Source organism: Canis aureus, chromosome 8 (genome assembly GCF_053574225.1).
Source record: "Canis aureus isolate CA01 chromosome 8, VMU_Caureus_v.1.0, whole genome shotgun sequence".
Classification (NCBI taxonomy): domain Eukaryota; kingdom Metazoa; phylum Chordata; class Mammalia; order Carnivora; family Canidae; genus Canis; species Canis aureus.
The window spans coordinates 55,685,138-55,704,208 of NC_135618.1; the positions used below are offsets into that span (position 1 = coordinate 55,685,138).

The 19,071-nt window shown below is 48.4% G+C and overlaps 1 protein-coding gene across 3 annotated transcripts; it reads left to right on the top strand.

Annotated features, from left to right (window-relative positions):
* Positions 1-760: 760 nt before the first annotated feature.
* CHP2 (calcineurin like EF-hand protein 2) lies at positions 761-5,740 on the top strand. Of its 3 annotated transcripts, none has more exons than XM_077907032.1 (7): positions 761-911; positions 1,917-1,989; positions 2,080-2,160; positions 2,261-2,391; positions 2,546-2,607; positions 3,767-3,889; positions 5,319-5,740. In XM_077907032.1, the coding sequence occupies exons 3-7, from the start codon at positions 2,084-2,086 to the stop codon at positions 5,427-5,429; spliced, it is 504 nt and encodes a 167-aa protein (XP_077763158.1). In that variant the 5' UTR covers positions 761-911; positions 1,917-1,989; positions 2,080-2,083; the 3' UTR covers positions 5,430-5,740. The 3 variants fall into 3 exon arrangements, with proteins under 3 accessions (XP_077763158.1, XP_077763156.1, XP_077763157.1); XM_077907030.1 differs by lacking the exon at positions 761-911 and adding an exon at positions 1,551-1,657; XM_077907031.1 differs by lacking the exons at positions 761-911; positions 5,319-5,740 and adding exons at positions 1,551-1,657; positions 4,071-4,777.
* The last annotated feature ends 13,331 nt before the right edge of the window (positions 5,741-19,071 follow it).

The following is a 19,071-nucleotide window of genomic DNA, read 5'->3' on the forward strand; positions in this document are numbered from 1 at the left end:
AAGGAGTGTTTTTACACTATTTTTCCTAATCATGATATTTTAATACTATGAAATTTTAATACCCCAGATATGCTATATGCTATTTATGCACTATATGTGTATCTGTGTTTTATACACAAAAAGAATATGAGTTGTGGCCCCTCTTGGGGAGATATGTCCCCCACTGGGGATATGTGCTTTTTTTTTTTTATTTGTATTTTATTTATTTATTCATGAGAAACACAGAGAGAGACAGAGGCAGAGACACATGCAGAGGGAGAAGCAGGCTCCATGCAGGGAGCCTGATGTGGGACTCGATCCCGGGACTCCAGGATCAGGCCCTGGACTGAAGGTGGTGTTAAGCCGCTGAGCCACCCGGGCTGCCTGGATACGTGCTTTTCAATAGTTCACAACAGGCTCCCCTGGCAGCCTCCACCACTTAAAAAAGCAGGCAGTCTAGCAGGTGGTTTGAGGAGTGTGAGTTAATCATGCACATTGTGTTTCACAGAAGCGGTTGGTGCATGGTGAGCGGGAAATGAGAGCCCCTGTTGTTGCCACTATCACCATATTAAGCTTGGTCACAGTGATGTTTGTAACCCCCTCTCAGACTGGGGGTTCCTGTGGTGCTTGAGGGCTGGCCTGAGGCTCAAGGCATTCCAACTTGAGCTTCTACCAGAGGTCCCACGGGGCACAGAAGGAAGGGAACTGAGCTGGGTGGAGACTGTGGCCAGGGGACAGGCCGCGATGCCGCATTTACACACGGCACGTGTTCCCCGGGTGTAGCTCCGTGTGCCAGGCAGGAACTGGTGGCGTCTGAACTTTTGATTTCTCGGAAGCTGGCAACTGGATTTCTCGTTAATCTCCTGCATTTTAGCACCGGCTCAATTGGCCATCAGCAATCAGGCTATGTGGAAGGAACAAAAGAGATGAAGGCAAGTCGTACAGACTTGTCCAGGGTTAACTGCGTAGCTGGGGGTTGCATCCACATCCTTCCAAATCCAGGGGCCCTTCGGGTCACCCCAGCTCCCCTGTACGGCTCACGACCCTCCCCGCCCCACCCTTCCTGGGGGGTCCTTCAATGCCTCTTCTTCTGCTCCTGCAGCCTGAGGAAGGGGCCCCAGGCTGGGCCCCCGGGGGCTGGGGACAAGTGGGTCCATCCAGCTCCCCGCCCCGCCCCCCGGGGCCCCTGCGCGGGGGACGTGGATTGTGTCCCTGGGTGACAAGGTCGGCGGGCCCGGCCGTCCTGCCCGGGAGCCGCGAGCGGGGACGCGGCTGGGAGTCCCGAGGGCGAGATGGCGCGGCCGGGGGGCGGGGGGCGGGCGGGCGACCTCGCGGCGGGCTCCGGCTCGGCTCGGCTCGGCTCCGCATGAAACGCCCCGTTGTCCGCGCCGCCCCTCTGACCCCGCCACGCTGGGCATTGTTCTCCGTCCGCCCGGGTCGCGGGTGGGAGGCGAGGCACGCAGGGGTTCCCGAGCCTGGCTCCGCGCCAGGCCTGCGGCCTTCGGCCCCGGGGCCAGCGGGCGGCCGCGCCCGGGCGCGGGGGGCGGGGCGGGGCGGGGCGGGGCGGGGCGGGGCCGGGGCCGGGGCCGGGGCGGCTCAGCAGGCGCAGCCATGGGCTCCCGCGGCTCCCACGCGGCGCGCATTCCCGACGCGGACAGCATCCGCCGGGAGACCGGCTGTGAGCGGCCGCGGGGCTCGGAGCCGGGGCGGGGGGCGTCGGGAGGGGCTCCCCGCGGGGCCGCGGAGGGGGGCGGGGGCACGGGGGGGCCTCCGGGCCTCGGGCCCCGCGGGAGCGCGTCGACACGCCCCCCGCAGCCCGGCCGCGCGGCCCCGGGTCCCGGGGGGCTGGGGGGGGGGAGGTCCCGGGGAGGGACCCCGGGGAAGCGGGTAGTGGGGAGCGCCCGCGGCCGTGTCACCCTCCGCCTCCCGTCCCGCAGTCTCGCAGGCCAGTCTGCTCCGCCTCTACCACCGGTTTCGGGCACTGGACAGGAACAAGAAGGGCTACCTGAGGTGAGGGACCCGGCCCCAGGACCTGCCACCTGCCCCTCTGGACCCGGCCCCCTCCTTAACCCTCCGTCCCTCTGAACTTTGACTTGACAGCCGCATGGATCTGCAGCAGATCGGGGCGCTGGCCGTGAACCCCCTGGGAGATCGCATCATAGACAGCTTCTTCCCCGACGGGTGAGGTCCCGCTGGGGGGTGTGGTGGGGGAGGGCTTGGGGGAGAGTTAAGGGGAGAGGCAGGCGGAGGGCCAAGGTCACCTCCACTCCATTGTCCCCAGGAATCTGCGAGTGGATTTCCCAGGCTTTGTCAGAGTCCTGGCTCACTTTCGACCTGTCGATGATGACGACTCGAGCATGCGAGACCCCAAGGAGCCTGAACCCCTCAACAGCCGAATGAACAAACTTCGCTGTGAGTTCGTGGGGACCCCTCCCCAAGCGATGCACCGCACCTCTTAGCGAGCCTGTAGATGACCTCCCCCAAGCCTCCAGGGTGACCTGCTGGAAAAGAACGAGGGAACACTCAGCTTTCCCTCCTCCTCCCCTCCCTCTCTATTCTCTTCCAGTTGCATTTCAGCTCTATGACCTGGATAGAGATGGAAAGATCTCCAGGCACGAGATGCTACAGGTTGGAAGGATGCAAGAACAAGAGATGTGATATCTGACAAATGGGTTGTTGAAGGGAAGGGTTGCGGGGGGATGGGGTGGGTGACTGGGCAATGGAGGTGCAGGTCACTGGGGCATTTTTTTTTAAGATTATTTATTTATTTATTAGACACACACACACACACACACAGACACAGGCAGAGGGAGAAGCAGGCTCCATGCAGGGAGCCTGACATGGGGTTTGATCCCGGGTCTCCAGGATCACACCCTGGGCTGAAGGTGGCACCAAACTGCTAAGCCACCGGGGCTGCCCAGGTCACTGGGGTATTAAGTGGGAATCCAGCATTGGGTGGGGTTTAGTTGGGAAATGGATGGGGAGCAGTTGGTTATGAGATTGGAAATAGACTGGTGGTTCTTTTTTTTTTTTAAGATTTTTATTTATTTATTCATGAAAGACACAGAGAGAGGGAGAGAAGCAGAGACACAGGCAGAGGGAGAAGCAGGCTCCATGCAAGGAGTCCGATATGGGATTTGATACTGGGACTCAGGATCATGCCCTGGGCCGCAGGCAGGCGCTAAACCACTGAGCCACCCAGGGATCCCTAGACCAGTGGTTCTTAACTGGAGGTGATTTTACCTCCTGAATGAGTTGGCAATATCTAGAGACATTTTTGGTTGCCACAACTGAGGGAGTGGAGTGGGCAGCACTGCTGGCATCTAGTAGGTAGAAGTCAAAAACGCTGCTAAACATCTTTCGATACACACTATAGCCCCCGTTCCCTCACAACAAGGAGTTACCTGGCCCCAAATGTCAACAGTATTGAGATTCAGAAACTCTGTGATAGATTTGATGAAGGAAGTGGGGGGTGGTGGTGGTGGAATTGGGAATAGTGGGAGGATGAGGAGGGGGATGGGGTGGAGAATGGAGGGAGGTTGGGTTGTAAGACTTAGGTTTGGGTAATGAGTTTGGGCATACTGTTGAGGTGAACGTGAGATAGAGAGACAGGCGGGGGTTTGAATGGAAAAGCAGTAGGGGAAATTATTGGGATATGGTGGGAAGTGAAAAAAATGGTTGAGAGATAGATTACAAAAGGGGTAATAACATTTAGGATAATGTGGGCAAGGTTTGGGGGATGGGGCGAGTGTCTCCTCTTTATGGCTGTCCCCTGTATGCCTCCCAGGTCCTCCGGCTGATGGTTGGGGTGCAGGTGACAGAAGAGCAGTTGGAGAGCATCGCCGACCGCACGGTGCAGGAAGCGGATGAAGATGGGGACGGGGCTGTGTCCTTCCTGGAGTTCACCAAGGTCAGAATGCCCTGAGGCCTGGGGAGTTGACTTCAGGAGTCCCTAGGACAGATGGACATGGGAAAGGAATTTGGGCAGAGGGATGGGGATCGCTAAGGAAAGGTGGGGCTTTGGGGATAGGAGAGGAGGTGGGAAGCCTAGAGGATTGAGCTCTTGACTACCACCCATCTGCCCCTGCCAGTCATTAGAGAAGATGGACATCGAGCAGAAAATGAGCATCCGGATCCTGAAGTGACCCTCTTTGTGCCATTGGCTAGCTTACACAGACCAGCTCAGCGTGGAATTTATCTTCAGCCCCTACAGAGGCAGGGCCCCCAAAACTGTATTCATGTGTCTATGCTAAACTCTATTTAGGGCCAAGGAGAGAAAGCTGGAAGGGTGTGTACTAAATAAAGTGTAGCTTATTTGATCTCAGATTCATAAATCAGCCAGCAATCTTCTGGTTGCAAGCAACTGAAAACCCAATTTACAGTGACTTAAGTGAAAAGGGGATTTTTATGGGCTCATGTAATTAAAAAGTTTGAAAGTATCTTCAGAATATAGGAAAAGCCTGGAAGTGTCTTCAGGCACAGTTAAATTCAAAGGACTCAGTTATTAATTTCTCAATCGACTGTGTGTGTGTGTGTGTGTGTGTGTGTGTTGGGAGGAGGGCTCTTTCCTCATGGTGGATGGCCACCAGCAGCTCTCGGTTTATATCCTAGTAATCCAATGGGAAGGGATTACCTGGGCAGCCCAGGTGGCTCAGCGGTTTAGCGCCGCCTTCAGTCCAGGGTGTGATCCTGAAGACCCGGGATCGAGTCCCACGTTGCGCTCCCTGCATGGATCCTGCTTCTCCCTCTGCCTGTGTCTCTGTCTCTCGTGAATAAATAAATAAAGATTTTTTAAAAAGGAAGGGAGTACCTTCTTTCAGTAATTCCAAGCGAAGAGCCTGAGTGGGTTCTTGTCCCTAGCTCCAGGAGGCCTCGTTGCTCTCATTGACCTGGCCTGTGTCATGTGCTAACTGTTAAAGCCAAGAAATAAAGCCTGAGGACTCACGGTGGGGTAAGGAGTAGCTGTTGACAGGAAAATGTAGTGTCATTATCAGAAGAAGGGGGAATGATGCCAGTCAGGCAAAACAAGAGATATCCATTACTGTGAAGTTGACCAACTGGAGGAATTCTTGAAGTCTGACTTTTTAAATGGGTTTTCACTGATCCTGTGGGTGCATGCCAGTGTGATGGGGATGGGCAGGTGGGGACAGAGATGATCTAAAACTAATAAATAAAGACATCTGTTCCTAAGGTAGGAAACTATTCAAAGATTTGGGAATAGTTCCATTTCTTTCACCATAAGATGCTCAAGCATTGATCTATCACAGAATAGAGGGTAAAAGACACATGAAGTTGTGAGATCCTAGGTCTATAGCAAAATGCTTTGGCTCTACCAATAGGAGATGCTGTGGTGCCCTGCCTGTATCTTCTCTCTGGGCTGTGCGGGAGTTGTCTGCTCTCAACACATGGGAGTCAACTGCACCGAGGGCTTCCATCTATGTTTTCAGTGATGTCACGTGGGTAGCTTGAATCAGCTGTGGTGGGAGTATTTACACCATGGACATTGGCAAATGCAATAGGCCAGGGCTGTTCTGCTTAGGAGAGCCCGTCATTAAACATTTAGCAGCACACCGCCTGCTCGGCATTCATCATCACTATATGTGTCAGTAGCTTCTATTTTAGCCCAGCTTTATTGTATTGTAATTGGTGTACAGAAAACTGCACAGAATTGATGTGTATAATTTGATGAGTTTGGACATAGGTATATACTCATGTTCCCGTCACCACAACCAAGGTAATAAACATTTATCATCTCCAAAAATGTCCTCGTATCACTTTGATATTTGTGTGTGTGTGTGTGTGTGTGATTAGAACACTTAACATGAGATCTACTGACGTAACGAATTTTTTTTAAAGACTATATTTATTTGAGAGAGTGAGAGTGTGTGCATGAGCGGGGGAGGGGGAGGTAGAGGAAGAAGCAGACTCTCTGTTGAGCAAGGAGCCCCATGCAGGACTTGATTCCAGGATTCCGAGATCATGACCCCAGCCGAAGGGAGACATTTAATCAACTGGGCCACCCGGCACCCAACAAATTTTTGTTAAGATTTTATTTATTTATTTGAGAGAGAGAGCACAAGTGGGGAGGGGCAGAGGGCAAGGGAGAAACAAGACATCCAACTCAGCAGGGAGACTGATTCAGGGCTCGATCCCAGGACTTCAAGATCATGACCTGAGCCGAAGGCAGACGCCTAACCGACTGAGCCACTCAGGCACCCCTGGCTTAACAAATGTTAAGTGTACAACATCAAATTGTTGACTATGGGCACAGTGCTGTGCAGATCTCTGCAACGTACTCATCTTGGATAACTGTGACTTTATCCCCGTTGAACAAGAGCTTCTCTTATGCTCTCTCCCTTCCCCTTGCTAAAGACCATTCTATTGTCTACTTCCACGGATTTGACTCTTTTAGGTGCATCACATAAGAGTCACGCGGTACTCACACAGTATTTGTCTTTCTGTGACTGAAGTGTTTTGCTTAGCATAACGTCTCCCAGGCCCATTCACGGTGTAACAAATGGTAGAGTTTCCTTCTTCTTTTTTAAGACTAATATTCCAATATATGCATATACCACATTTTCTTTATTCATTCATCTAATGCCAATGGACATTTGGGTTGTGAATAATCCTGCAGTGAACACGGGAGCCCAGATATCTCTTTAAGATGGTGATTTCATTTCCTTCGGATAGATACCCAAAAGTGGGACTGCTAGATCAGATGGCAGCTCTGTTTTTTAAAATTTTTTAGGAACCCCAATGGCTTCTTTCTACAAGCACAGATGATATTCTATCCATGAGCTTTGCCTGGCATAGGCATGTACTTAGCTTATGTGAAGGACAAGTTGAAGTGTTGGGGAGTCAATGGCCATTGGGATGACAGATGGAGATTGCTAGACAAATACCCAGTTTATTGACCCCTCAGTTTGGACAAGTTAGAGGCATGTTTTCTTACCTCTTGAAATCTCCAGCAGGTCTGAGCAACCCCCATCCCACCCCGGTTATTCACAGCACGGGGCTGCTTATTAAAGCACTCTGCACTGCACCTCCCCACCCCCTTATCTCATCCCCACTCTCCTACCACTGCTTCCTAGATCACTTCACAGATAAGCAACTGGCTCTCTGATCTTCGGCTCAGGACATTTCTGAGGAAGCCTACCTGAAGATGTACCAGACGGTCCGGAACACACGTTCACACTGCGGTTGTGGGCACTCAGAGGGGACCCTTTGAGGAAGGACTGTGTCAGATAATTTCATGGCTCCAGGCATTTGGAAGTCATGTAGAGACTACACCCTTTTGGGGGCTCTCAGAGTGTGGAATTGCCTGGGGTGGCAGATCAACCCCATTTCAACCTGATGCTTTGATATGATTCTGACAGATGAGTCTCAAAGTTGAAGGGAAGGGGGGTGGCAAAGAGAATATTTGACTCCATTGGGAGTTTTGCGATTTTTGTTAGAAGATGGCCACGTAAACAAAGACTTTCCTATTGAGGGATGTCTGTTTAGTCTTTGGCCCCGGATTAAAGATGAGAAGCAGAGGAAGGGGGGTATAAACCTCACTGAGTGGCAATTTTTTTCCAGGCACTGTGGGAGAAGATTTGTATGCAATTGACCCTTGAATGACACAGGGGTTCAGCGTATTGACCTTTACACAGTCGAATATCCACATGTAACTTTTTTTTTTTAAGATTCTATTTATTTATTCATGAGAGACACAAAGGGAGAGGCAGAGACACAGGCAGAGGGAGAAGCAGGCTCCATGCAGGGAGCCCAATGTGCGACTTTATCCCAGGACCCCAGGATCACGCCCTGAGCCAAAGGCAGACGCTCAACTACTGAGCCACCCAGGTGTTCCTCCACATGTAACTTTTGACACCTCCTCCCAAACTTAACTCATAGCCTCCTGTTGACCAGAAGCCTAACTGATAACCTAAACAGTCGGATCATGCATATTTGTATGTTACATGTACTCTATACTGCATTTTTACAATAAAGTAAGCTGTAGAAAAGAAAATGTTATTGGGGCGCCTGGGTGGCTCAGTGGTTGAACATCTACCTTTGGCTCAGGTAGTGATTCCAGGGTCCTGGGATCGAGTCCCACATTAGACTCCCTGCAGGGAGCCTGCTTCTCCCTCTGCCTTTCTCTCTGTGTATCTCATGAATAAATAAATCAAATCTTAAAAAAATAAAATGTTAAGAAAATCATAAGGAAGAGAAAGTACATTTACACTACTATACTGTAAAAAAAAATCCACATGTAAATGGACCCACGCAGTTCAAACCCATGCTGTTCGAGGACCAACTGTATGGATAGAAATAGAGGGGAGACAGGCAGAGAGCGAGAGAGAGAGAGAGAGAGAGAGAGAGAGAGAGAGGGAGGGAGAGGTGTCTTTCTTTATAGTTGGTCTTTTTTCCATTATAGTTCCTCAAATTTTCCTGATGATATATATATCTGATTAAAGTTTAGACCTTAAATTAAAACAACAACAAAAAAGAAGAATGCTTGGCTGCCTCTCTCAAGTACAGCAGGTGACTCTTGGTCTCCAGGTTGTGAGTTCAAGCCCCATGTTGGGCATAGAGATTACTTTAAAAAAAAAAAGTTTTGATTCTTTGGTCCCATTTGAGGGCTCCTGAGTCTAAGAGAAATCTAGATTTTTAGTACGTGATTTTTAAAAAAAGATTTTATTTATTCATTCATGAGAGACACAGAGAGAGAGAGGCAGAGGCAGAGGCAGAAGCAGGCTCCATGCAGGGAGCCCGATGTGGGACTCGATCCCAGGACTGTGGGATCACACCCTGAGCTGAAGGCAGACGCTCAATTGCTGAGCCACCCAGGCATCCCTTAGTACATGATTTTTATGTTGGAGGTTGAAGGACCAAACTTTTAAAACACTGAAAGCTTCTGGCCAGACTCCTAGTGACGGCTCTCTATGAGAAGTTCTCCAACATCCATTAAAAAACACTGAGCACTCCCCTGACCCACAGGCTTTCGAGAAGGCCTTCCAACCATTCCTGCCCACACCTGCTCTGTGCCAATGGTCAGTGCTTCCAGTACCAGGGGTTCCCCAACACTCTACTCCTTATTCTGGTGGATGGAGGAGTAAACTGCCCCCCTCCCTAGTATGAAAGCCCCCTAGGGATCCCTGGGTGGCGCAGCGGTTTGGCGCCTGCCTTTGGCCCGGGACGTGATCCTGGAGACCCAGGATCGAATCCCACATCGGGCTCCCGGTGCATGGAGCCTGCTTCTCCCTCTGCCTGTGTCTCTGCCTCTCTGTCTCTCTCTGTGTGACTATCATGAATAAATAAATAAAATCTTAAAAAAAAAAAAAAAAAAAGAAAGCCCCCTGATCCAGCCTAAGCTCAGGAGGTTGGAGACTTCTGTCATGCAGGAAGGAGGGGCATCAGGCTGCCCAGGGGAGCACAAGCTGTGTGTACCTCACTCTCTGGATACCAACTCTGGCACCGTTGCCTGGGGATACGTTTGCTGAAGTGTGTGGGGGGAACCTGGTGACACCTTTAAGGAGCCCCTGTGCTGTGAGCAGGAGTTGCTGAATTTAAGTGATTTGTTACCATCCTCAGTCTTTTTGCTACAGTACCTAGGCTCTGTGTCTTATCCACTTATTATTTGCTTATAAACAGATTCACTTAAAGTGGATACATTTGAGCTTATAAAGGAAACTGAATATCACTACTGTACATTAGGAATCAGCCCCAAGGGGCACCTGGGTGGCTCAGTGGTTGAGGGACTTGGGCTCAGGTCATGATCCTGGGGTCCTGGGATCAAGTCCCACATTGTGCTCCCCACAGGGACCCCGCTTCTCCCTCTGCCTATGTCTCTGCCTCTCTCTCTGTGTCTCTTAGGAATAAATAAATAGAATCTAATAGAAATAAAAAATAAAATTTCTATAAAAATAGAAATAAATAGAATTTAATAGAAAAAAAAACAGCCCCAATTGCCATAAATAACTGTACAAAAGCAGCAATACATACAAAGACCCCTCCCCAAAGTGTCAAAAGGGAGATTAGCAATTGTTGGAGAGTTGTAAAAACAAATCTGCACCAAACAGAGCTTCTCTTTGGTGATCTGAAGGATGGAAGGAGGACTGAGAAAGAAATGACCTTTTCACCATGTGATTCAAGGATGTTATTTAAAGCTGAGAGGTTACTTCCAGAAATCATCCTGCGTACATGGGTTGTGTGTTCCCTCCACTGTGGGGACCCCCAGCTAAGGACCCTATGACAAAGAAGTCCTGGGCAGAGCTTGCCTCCTGTGGGGACGGTTTGGAGGCAGTCATCAGTGAGCTAGACACCCTGGCTGCTGCTCAGATTGGATTTGGTAGAGGTTGGCCATGGAAACGGAGTCCACTCGCTAGGTCAGGTCCAGGGAAATGTAGCAGGGCTTTATGACAGATAACTCATTATAGAGCTGGAGAGGTGACAAGCAATAGCTTTCTGCTGGCAGACTCTTCAGGGAGGGGCTGGAGGCAGTTCTAGCTTGTGCTTGGAAGCCTCACTTGAGAAGGGTCTCCCAGAGGGGTGTGGGGCAGGCACTGGAGCTGTCCCACTTGGGCCACCAGGGATGCTTTGAAGGGGTGTAGCCGACCTGGAATCTTCTGGACCCATGTGCATAACCATCTACATATCCTGAAGAAAAGATGGAAGTTTCTGAGCGAGCCCCTTTCCTTGCCATGGTAACTGAAACTGAGACAGTGTGTAGGGAGCTCCGAGGAGGGAAGCAAGCAGAAAGAATGAGCTAGTGGTGTTGGATAGATCTGATGATGGCTACCATCGCCTCTTTGTAACTGATCAGGAAAACAGTTAAGAAAAGAATCCCGGGGGGATGTCTGGGTGGCTCAATAGTTGTGTGTCTGCATCTCAGGTCGTGATCTCAAGGTCCCGGGATCGGGCTCCCCGCAAGGAACCTGCTTCTCCCTCTGCCTGTGTCTCTGCCTCTCTCTATATGTCTCATGAATAAATAAATAAAATCTTAAAAAAAAAAGAATCCTGAACATGGCTCTCAAATACAAGGAAGCTCTGGGTTGTCCTCAGCCTCGCCCAGCCAACATCAATAAAACTCTCTTGATGTCTGAGAGGCAATATACGGGCTTGGTTTCTGGTCAGAGACCTACCCTACAAATCAGTGTGGCTCAGTAGAAATGACTTGAGTTTTGGAGTTTTATTAGGCCTGAGATCAAATCTGCAACCTTCTAGTTAATTACTCACTGAATGACCTTGGCTAAGTTGCTTTGCCCTTCAAGGCCTCAGCTTCTATTATCTCTGAAACAGATGATAGCAGCCACCTAGTGGAGTTGTCACATCTTGTCCTTCCCGTAACTTGCTGCCCTCCCTCACCACCAATGTTCCCCCCCACCCGCCCCAACCCCACCAACCTGCTTTACTTCACCCGAGGCCCTTTGGCCTCATCTGTAAACTAGGACCCTGATCTGTAGCAGTCAGGATTCTTCCCATTGTTAACTGGTTTATGAAGGAATAGGAATTTATTGGTTCATATAACCGAAGGAAAAGTCCAAAGGTAGACCAGACAAAGGAGAGTCTCAAATGCTCAATAATATGATCAGAAATTAATCTTTCCACTTCTTAACTCTGCTTTCCTCTGTGTTGGCTTAATTCCTAAGCAGTAATCCCAATGAAAAGAGAGCCTCTTTCTTTTTTTAAGATTTTATTTATTTATTCATAAGAGACAGACAGAGGGGGGGGGGGGCAGAGACACAGGCAGAGGGAGAAGCAGGCTCCATACAGGGAACCCGATGTGGGACTCAATCCTGGGACTCCAGGATCACTCCCTGGGCTAAGGCAGGTGCTAAGTCCCTGAGCCATCCAGGAATCTCCGAGAGCCTCTTTTTCTCGACAGTTGGGCCCAATGTCCCAGAAGGGAGCCTCAGTTTACTCACTGTACCCAGGTGGATGGGCCACTATGAATATCCAGGCTGGGTCACGTGCTCACTTCAGGAACTGGAGATTTTGATCTCACTTGAACCAATTGCAGCGCATGTGTGTGTTGTAGTGTGTTGATTCCCTAAAGGAAAATCATAATGCAGGTGCATGTTTGACGAATAACTATATATAAGTGGGATTTTTTTTTTTTTTGGCTACAAATAACAGAATTTCCAACTAACAGTGCCTTAAACAATTAAGACCATTATCTCACATTATAAGATGTTTCTCATGGTAGGCCGTCCTAGATTGTTGAGTGGCTCAACAATTTTATCAAGAATCCAAGATCTCTTATCCTTCCATTCTTCAGTACATTGGCTTTTAATTCCCCAGTTTGTTGCCTCATGATTACAAGATGGCTGCTGTGGCTGTAGCCATCACATCCTCACAGAGGCAGTGTCTAGAACAGGTGTCTGAGTGGATGGCAAAGGCAGTTAGAGATAACCCCTTTCATGTCCTTCTCCTGGTCATTGAGGACAATCCTTCCCGGAAGTATACTCCCCTCATAGACTACCTTTCACTTGTGAGTGGTCAGCACAAGAATACCTCTAGCTGTAAGGGAGGCTGCAGAAGTGAATATCTGACATTTTCAGACTCTATCATGGGAAGTGGGTTTTCCTAATAATGTGAAAAGGAGTGAATGTAATAATTCATCATCCTAATAATGTAAAAGGAGTGAAACAACAGCCATGCAGTGAGTTAGACTCAAAGTGTGACTGTGGTAGTGAACACCCCCTGGATGGCTCGTAACATCAAGAGTCTATCTGTTGCTTATGTTCCACGTTGTTAGACCTCTGCTCCACATGGCCACACGCTGCAGGGCCCGGGCTGAAGGGGCAGCCCTGTCGGGGACATGCCATTCTCATGGTAGAAGCAAAGCAGCTGCAGGACACCTGGATAAGTTTTGGCGTTGATCTGCTATACGACTTGCCTACTTGGAAACCAGTGGCCGAAGGAAACCACGTTCCAACCTGAGGTTGATGGGGCAGGAAAGTTTATTCCTTTCACATGGAGCCACTGCCTATCACGTGATACTCTGGTTCTCTGCTGCGTGTCAGCAAATCACCCTCAACTCAGCAGCTTAACGCAACCACCATTTTATTATAACCAGTGATTTTGTGGATCAGGGAATCGGGCAGGGTTCAGCTGGGCAACTCTTCTGCTGCGTGTGGTGTTAACTGAGGCTATTCTGTAGTATTCAGCTGGCAGATGGCCTGTAGGGGCTGATTTGACTTTACTTAAAGGTCTGGGACCTTGGTAGGGATACCTTGAAGGCTGGACTCTCCAGGTGACAACATGAAGACTCCTCCCCCGACAGGTCAGAGCTCCCACAGGCAGTGTCCCAACAGATAAGAAGTGGGAAAGCCCAGGCCTGACTCTGCCACATTACTTCTGCCAAAACGTGTCAAGAAAGAACAGTCAGAGAGCCTACAAGAGGAGGGAATACAGACTCCTTCTCTGGAGCAGAGAAGTATGAAAAAAATTACGGTCATCTTTTACTTGCCATGCATGGCTACAGGTACGGATGCAGAATCTTACAGGGAAGAGAAGGTGACTTTTTAAGGATTTTTTTGAAAAGATTATTTATACATTTATTTATTCATAAGAGACATACGGAGAGAGGCAGAGGCATAGGGAGAGGGAGAAGCAGGCTCCCTGTGGGGAGCCCGATGTGGGACTCGATCCCAGGACCTCGGGATCACACCCTGAGCCAAAGACGCTCAACCACTGAGCCACTCAGGCATCTATTTTTTAAGGATTTTTAAAAAATATTTATTTGAAAAAAAAATTTATTTATTTGAGACAGAGAGAGAGCTGGGGGAGGTGTAGAGGGGGAGAGGGAGAGTCCTCAAGCCACTCCCTGCTGAGCACAAAGCCCAAGGTGGCTCTATGCCGGGATCCAATGACCATGACCCGAGTGGAAATCAAGAGACCACTGCTTAACCAACTGAGCCACCCAGGAGCCCAGAAGTAGACTTTTTAAAAAAGGAATTTTGGGAGGCAGGCAAGGAGATGGGCTAGATGGATGATGGGCATTAAGGAAGGCACTTACTGTGATGGGCCCTGGGTGTTGTATGGAATCACTAAATTCTACACCTGAAACTAATACTACACTGTGTGTTAACTAACTGGAATTTAAAAAAAAAAAAAACCTGAAAAGGAAAAAAAAATGGATTTTAAGATGGGCCTCACCTTAGCAATTCACATTTATCATGAAACGATTTATTTCTCCTGCAAAAAGCTTTGCTTCCCTTGGGTGCCCAGCTGGGGAGAGGGCTCCACGCTCATTAAAAGGCTGCCAGAGGGGCCCCTCAAAGGTTGCTGGGCTTCAGAGGCTCCTAGTCGGCTCCAGGGTGCTTGAGTCCACCCTGGGAGCCAGCCACCCGGTGGAGGTGATTCAGGGGGTCACCATCTCCTTGGTGAGTGGCTTCTCCTCACCCAGGAAGTCACGGAGCTGGGGGTGTGCGCCAGCAGAACCCGGGAGCGCAGATCCCAAAGCACCTGCTTCCAGTTCTTCTCCGGAACCAGGGCAGGTCCCTGGGGTCTGGGGCTTTACCCCTCATCCTGGGAAGGCTCCTGCGCCCAGGGACTGGGTTTGCATCATCAAGAGATGCTTGGGCACCAGCTCTGGAACTGGGGCCCGCGCCCTGCAGATCCACCCCGGCCCGGCGTGGGAACAGAAGCCCAGGGGCAAGTAGGGTGCAGGGGGCCCGCGGGTGCAGGTCCACCAGGCGGTGGAGGCAGCCTCCGCCTCATGTCGTGATGCTGATGAGTCTGGGAGCTCAGGGATGATTCCTCGGTAATAAGGAGCTCAGCTCAAAGGAGGGTGTTGGCTGGTCCAGGCAGGCAGAGGGTGGCCGGCGACGTGGCTCAATGTTTGCAACTGGAAACAAGGATGGAGGGGGTCCCTGGGTGGCTTAGTGGTTTAGCATTTGCCTTCAGCCCAGGGCCTGATCCTGGAGACCCGGGATCGAGTCCCACGTTGGGCTCCCAGCATGGAGCCTGCTTCTCCCTCTGCCTGTGTCTCTGCCTCTCTCTGTCTATCATGAATGAATAAATAAAAATCTTAAAAAAAAAAAAGAGGGATCCCTGGGTGGCGCAGCGGTTTGGCGCCTGCCTTTGGCCCAGGGCGCGATCCTGGAGACTCGGGATCGAATCCCACGTCGGGCTCCCGGTGCATGGAGCCTGCTTCTCCCTCTGCCTGTGTCTCTGCCTCTCTCTCTCTCTCTCTCTCTCTCTCTGTGACTATCATAAATAAATTAAAAAAAAATTAAAAAAAAAATAAAAATAAAAATAAAAAAAATAAAAAAAAAAAAAGAAAGAAAGAAACAAGGTTGGAGGGCGGTCGGAGGCTAGCAGCAGGGGCTTCCCCGGGGGCTGTTCATCCAAACACTGCAGAACAAGACACGTATCCGCAGGGCCACGGGGCGTGCTGCCATGAGACACAAATTATTAAAACATAGTTATGTTAAGTAGTTACATATTAGTACTTATCATGAAATCAAAATAATGAAAACATAGTTACGTTGAATAGTAAACTATTAAATATGACAAACGTAACTATGCTTTCATCATGTTAACATATAACTATTGAAGCTATATGTTAAGCATATAGGTTAGTTAATATTTATCATGAAACCAAAAGGATCACAACGATTGGGATACTGTTACAGAAAGATGAATGGAACAAAAAAAAGAAGTAAAAAGAAAGTACAAGGGTGCCTGGGTGGTATAGTCCGTTAAGCCTCTGGCTCTTGGTTTCTGCTCAGGTGATCCCTGTGATCTGGGGTGATGAGATGGAGCCCTGCCTTGGGCTCTGTGCTCAGCCGGGAGTCTGCTTGAGACTCTCTCTCTCGGCCCTTCCCCCCGTGCTCTCTCTCTTTCTCTCAGTTTAAATAAATAAATCTTTTAAAAAGTAAAAATATACACAAACACCTAGTACAGTACAATATCATATTACATGTTTATATATCAGACTCCTGAGTCATATCATAAAATGAAATAATAAACGGCTTAGAAAAAAAGATAAATGAATACTAATATAATCTTGAGATATCCAAGGCTTTTCTAAGAATAATCACCAAGGAAAATATTAATAGTGTTAATTATGTAGAAATTTAAAATTTCTGTATCTCCCAAGCAGCACTGAAAAGTATAAAGATGGGGTGCCTGGGTGGCTCAGTCGGTTAAGCCTCCAACTCCTTTTTTTGGAAAGATTTGATTTATTTATTCATGAGAGACACACAGAGAGAAGCAGAAACATGGGTAGAGAGAAAAACAGGCTCCCTGAACCAGAAATTTTAAAAAAGAAGTATCCACAAGGGGCGCCTGGGTGGCTCAGTTGGTTTAGTGTCTGCCTTTGGCTCAGGTCACAACCTGCTGAGCAGGGAGCCTGCTTCTTCTCCCTCTACCGTTCCTCCTGCTTGTGCTCTCTGGTATGCTCTCTCTTTCTCTGTTAAACAAACAAATAAAATCTTAAAAAAAAAAAAAAGAAATATCCACAAGCATGTAAAGATGTCCAGGCTCGATGCTGATTAAATTCTACTTGAAACCATGATTCTTCTTAAAGATCAGATTTGATTTTATTAATTAAAAGCCTTAAAAACGGCTATATTCTTTGATCTAGAACTCTCATTTCTAGGAATTTATCCTAAGTAGATAATTTGAATGTGCAAAAAGGTTGACCTACCAGATTGTTCACCTAAGTATTATTTATAGCAAAGGGAAAAACCCGAGTTATTAGTCCACTGCGCAACTGTGTAGGTGGTGCAGTGCTAGGGTGCAGCCCTAGGGGTCTCCATTTAGGAAGGGACTTGATCTTCACCTGCCTGGAGTGCTGGAGTTGATAGATTGTAGCCAGGCGGATTTTGCTTATTTGTGGGGCCCCTTTAGTGGGAAGTCTTGCTCCAGAATGCCCCCCCCCCCGCCCCCTGCGGCTGCCAGATGCATCACGGTCTGGGCTTTCCTCTGGCGGATGCTTCCTCACATTTTATGTTCCCAAGTGTTAGTCCCAGGAAACCTGTGTGCTCCTAACTCCATCTCCGTGTCTGCTTACCAGACAGCCTAGTGAGTGGGTCAGAGTTCAGTTAGAAGCAGAACCACCAAGGGTGACGCGGAGTAAGAGATCTCTTGTGGTAACTAGGAGGCAAGGTGGTGGCTTTCCTGAATCTGGTGTTGGGTGTGAAGTCAGCAGGGTTGGCATTTGGGAAGGGAAGATACACATGAAGTGGGGAAAATGCCAAGATGAATGGGAGCTCGTGAAGACAGCATGGAACCCTACAAGGACAAACTGGAATCTGCATCTGTTCCTGCCTCCCACCTTGATGATGTGGGGTAACTGATGGGAGAAGCTGGTGCCCATCACATGCACATGACCCAGGGTTTGGAGAAGTCAAAGGACACCCACAGTTGCTAGGGCAGCTGCAGGCCTGGCTGGTGCTCCACGCCAAGGGGGTGAACCAGCAGGTCAGCTTCCAGATGTGTGACTGGCAACACCTCTGTACACTGACCTTCAGAGCGTAATAATGGCTGCTTCTTCACTTCCAGTTGCCCACATTTTGCTCATGGCCAACGAGGGAAGGGAATTCTTAGAAATGCAGTCCCAGCTTAGCTAAGATGAAGCAGAAGGAAGCCACACAATGAGATTGGTTAAAATTAATATGATGTATTCATAAAAAAGATGGTATTTATGTATTTAAAATTATGTTGTACAGACTATTTATTGTCCTTGAGAGTTGGTATGTACAGCATGACCCTATTTGTAAAAATCTATATAAAAACAAGTGTTCTAAGGGGTTAAACTTTTAAAACAAAAAACAAAAGGCAAATTGAGTCAATTCCTCTCCTTTAAAGCCTTTAAATAGTTTCCCACTATGAAGTTTAAGTATTTCTGTATTGTTTTAAAATGATCTCTCTTTTTTTAAAAAAAGCTTTATTTATTTAACAGAAGAAGAGAGAGAGAAAGCAGAGGGAGAGGGACAAGCAGACTCCCCACTGAGGGTGGAGCCAGACCTGCAGTGTAGGCGGGTAGAGAGTGAGACTCCATCCCAGGGCCCTGAGATCATGACCTGAGCTGAAATCAAGAGCTGGATGGTTAACTGATTGAGCCACCCAAGTACCCCTTAAAATTTCTCTTTAAGTGATGACCAAAGTTTTCTAATAGTTACTTTGCTCTAAACTACACCATTTGAAATGTTATATATATATTTTTTGCTAAATTGTAACTATAAAGGCATAATAGTTATGGCTACTTTTTATTGAACTAAGCCATCCACAAACATCCTGTCATTTAATTCTTACACTAAATCTAGGAGTTATATTTTTTGTTTTAGATTTTTATTTATTTATTCACGAGAGACACAGAGAGGCAGAGACATAGGCAGAGGGGAAGTGGGCTCCCTGTAGGGAGCTCCATGTGGGATTTGATCCTAGGACCCTGGGATCATGCCCTGAGCTGAAGGCAGATGCTCAACTACTGAGCCACCCAGGCACTCCTCTATGACTTAGGTATTTTTATTAACCCCACATTATGAGTGTGAAATACTATTCCTGTAGCTAGTAAGTGGTGAAATCCATGGTCCTTGCCCTTAATCATTAAGCCATTCTGTCTATTGAGAAATTGTTGGTTTCTAATCATATAGGTGTTTCTTTTAACATTCTCAATTTTCTTCCAGTTTTATATATGAATTCTCATAATTACACTTCAGTGTAATTATGATACTGATGAGGTTCAGGGGAGGCTGCCCCCAAGTATATAAGTTTGGCATATTAATTATTTTGAATTAAACTTATTTAGGAAATAGCCAGTGCCACATCAGTCAGAATGGCTAAAATTAACAAATCAGGAAACCACAGATATTGGTGAGGATGCAGAGAAAGGGGAACCCTCTTACACTGCTGGTGGGAATGCAAACTGGTCACCTACTCTGGAAAGCAGTATGGGGATTCCTCGAAAACTTGAAAATAGAGCTACCCTACGACCCAGCAATTGCACTATTAGGTATTTACCCCAAAGATACAAATGTAGTGTTCGGAAGAGTCACCTGCACCCCAATATGTATAGCAGCAAAGTACACAATAGCCAAAATAGAGCTCAGGTGTCCACTAACAGATGGGTGGATAAAGAAGATGTGGTATATA

Coding starts and splice junctions, on each gene's coding strand:
- CHP2 (XM_077907030.1), top strand. CDS start 1,591: ATGGGCTCCCGCGGCTCCCACGCGGCGCGCATTCCCGACGCGGACAGC. Junction 1,658..1,916: donor CATCCGCCGGGAGACCGGCT/GTGAGCGGCCGC, acceptor CCCGTCCCGCAG/TCTCGCAGGCCAGTCTGCTC. Junction 2,161..2,260: donor GACAGCTTCTTCCCCGACGG/GTGAGGTCCCGC, acceptor CATTGTCCCCAG/GAATCTGCGAGTGGATTTCC.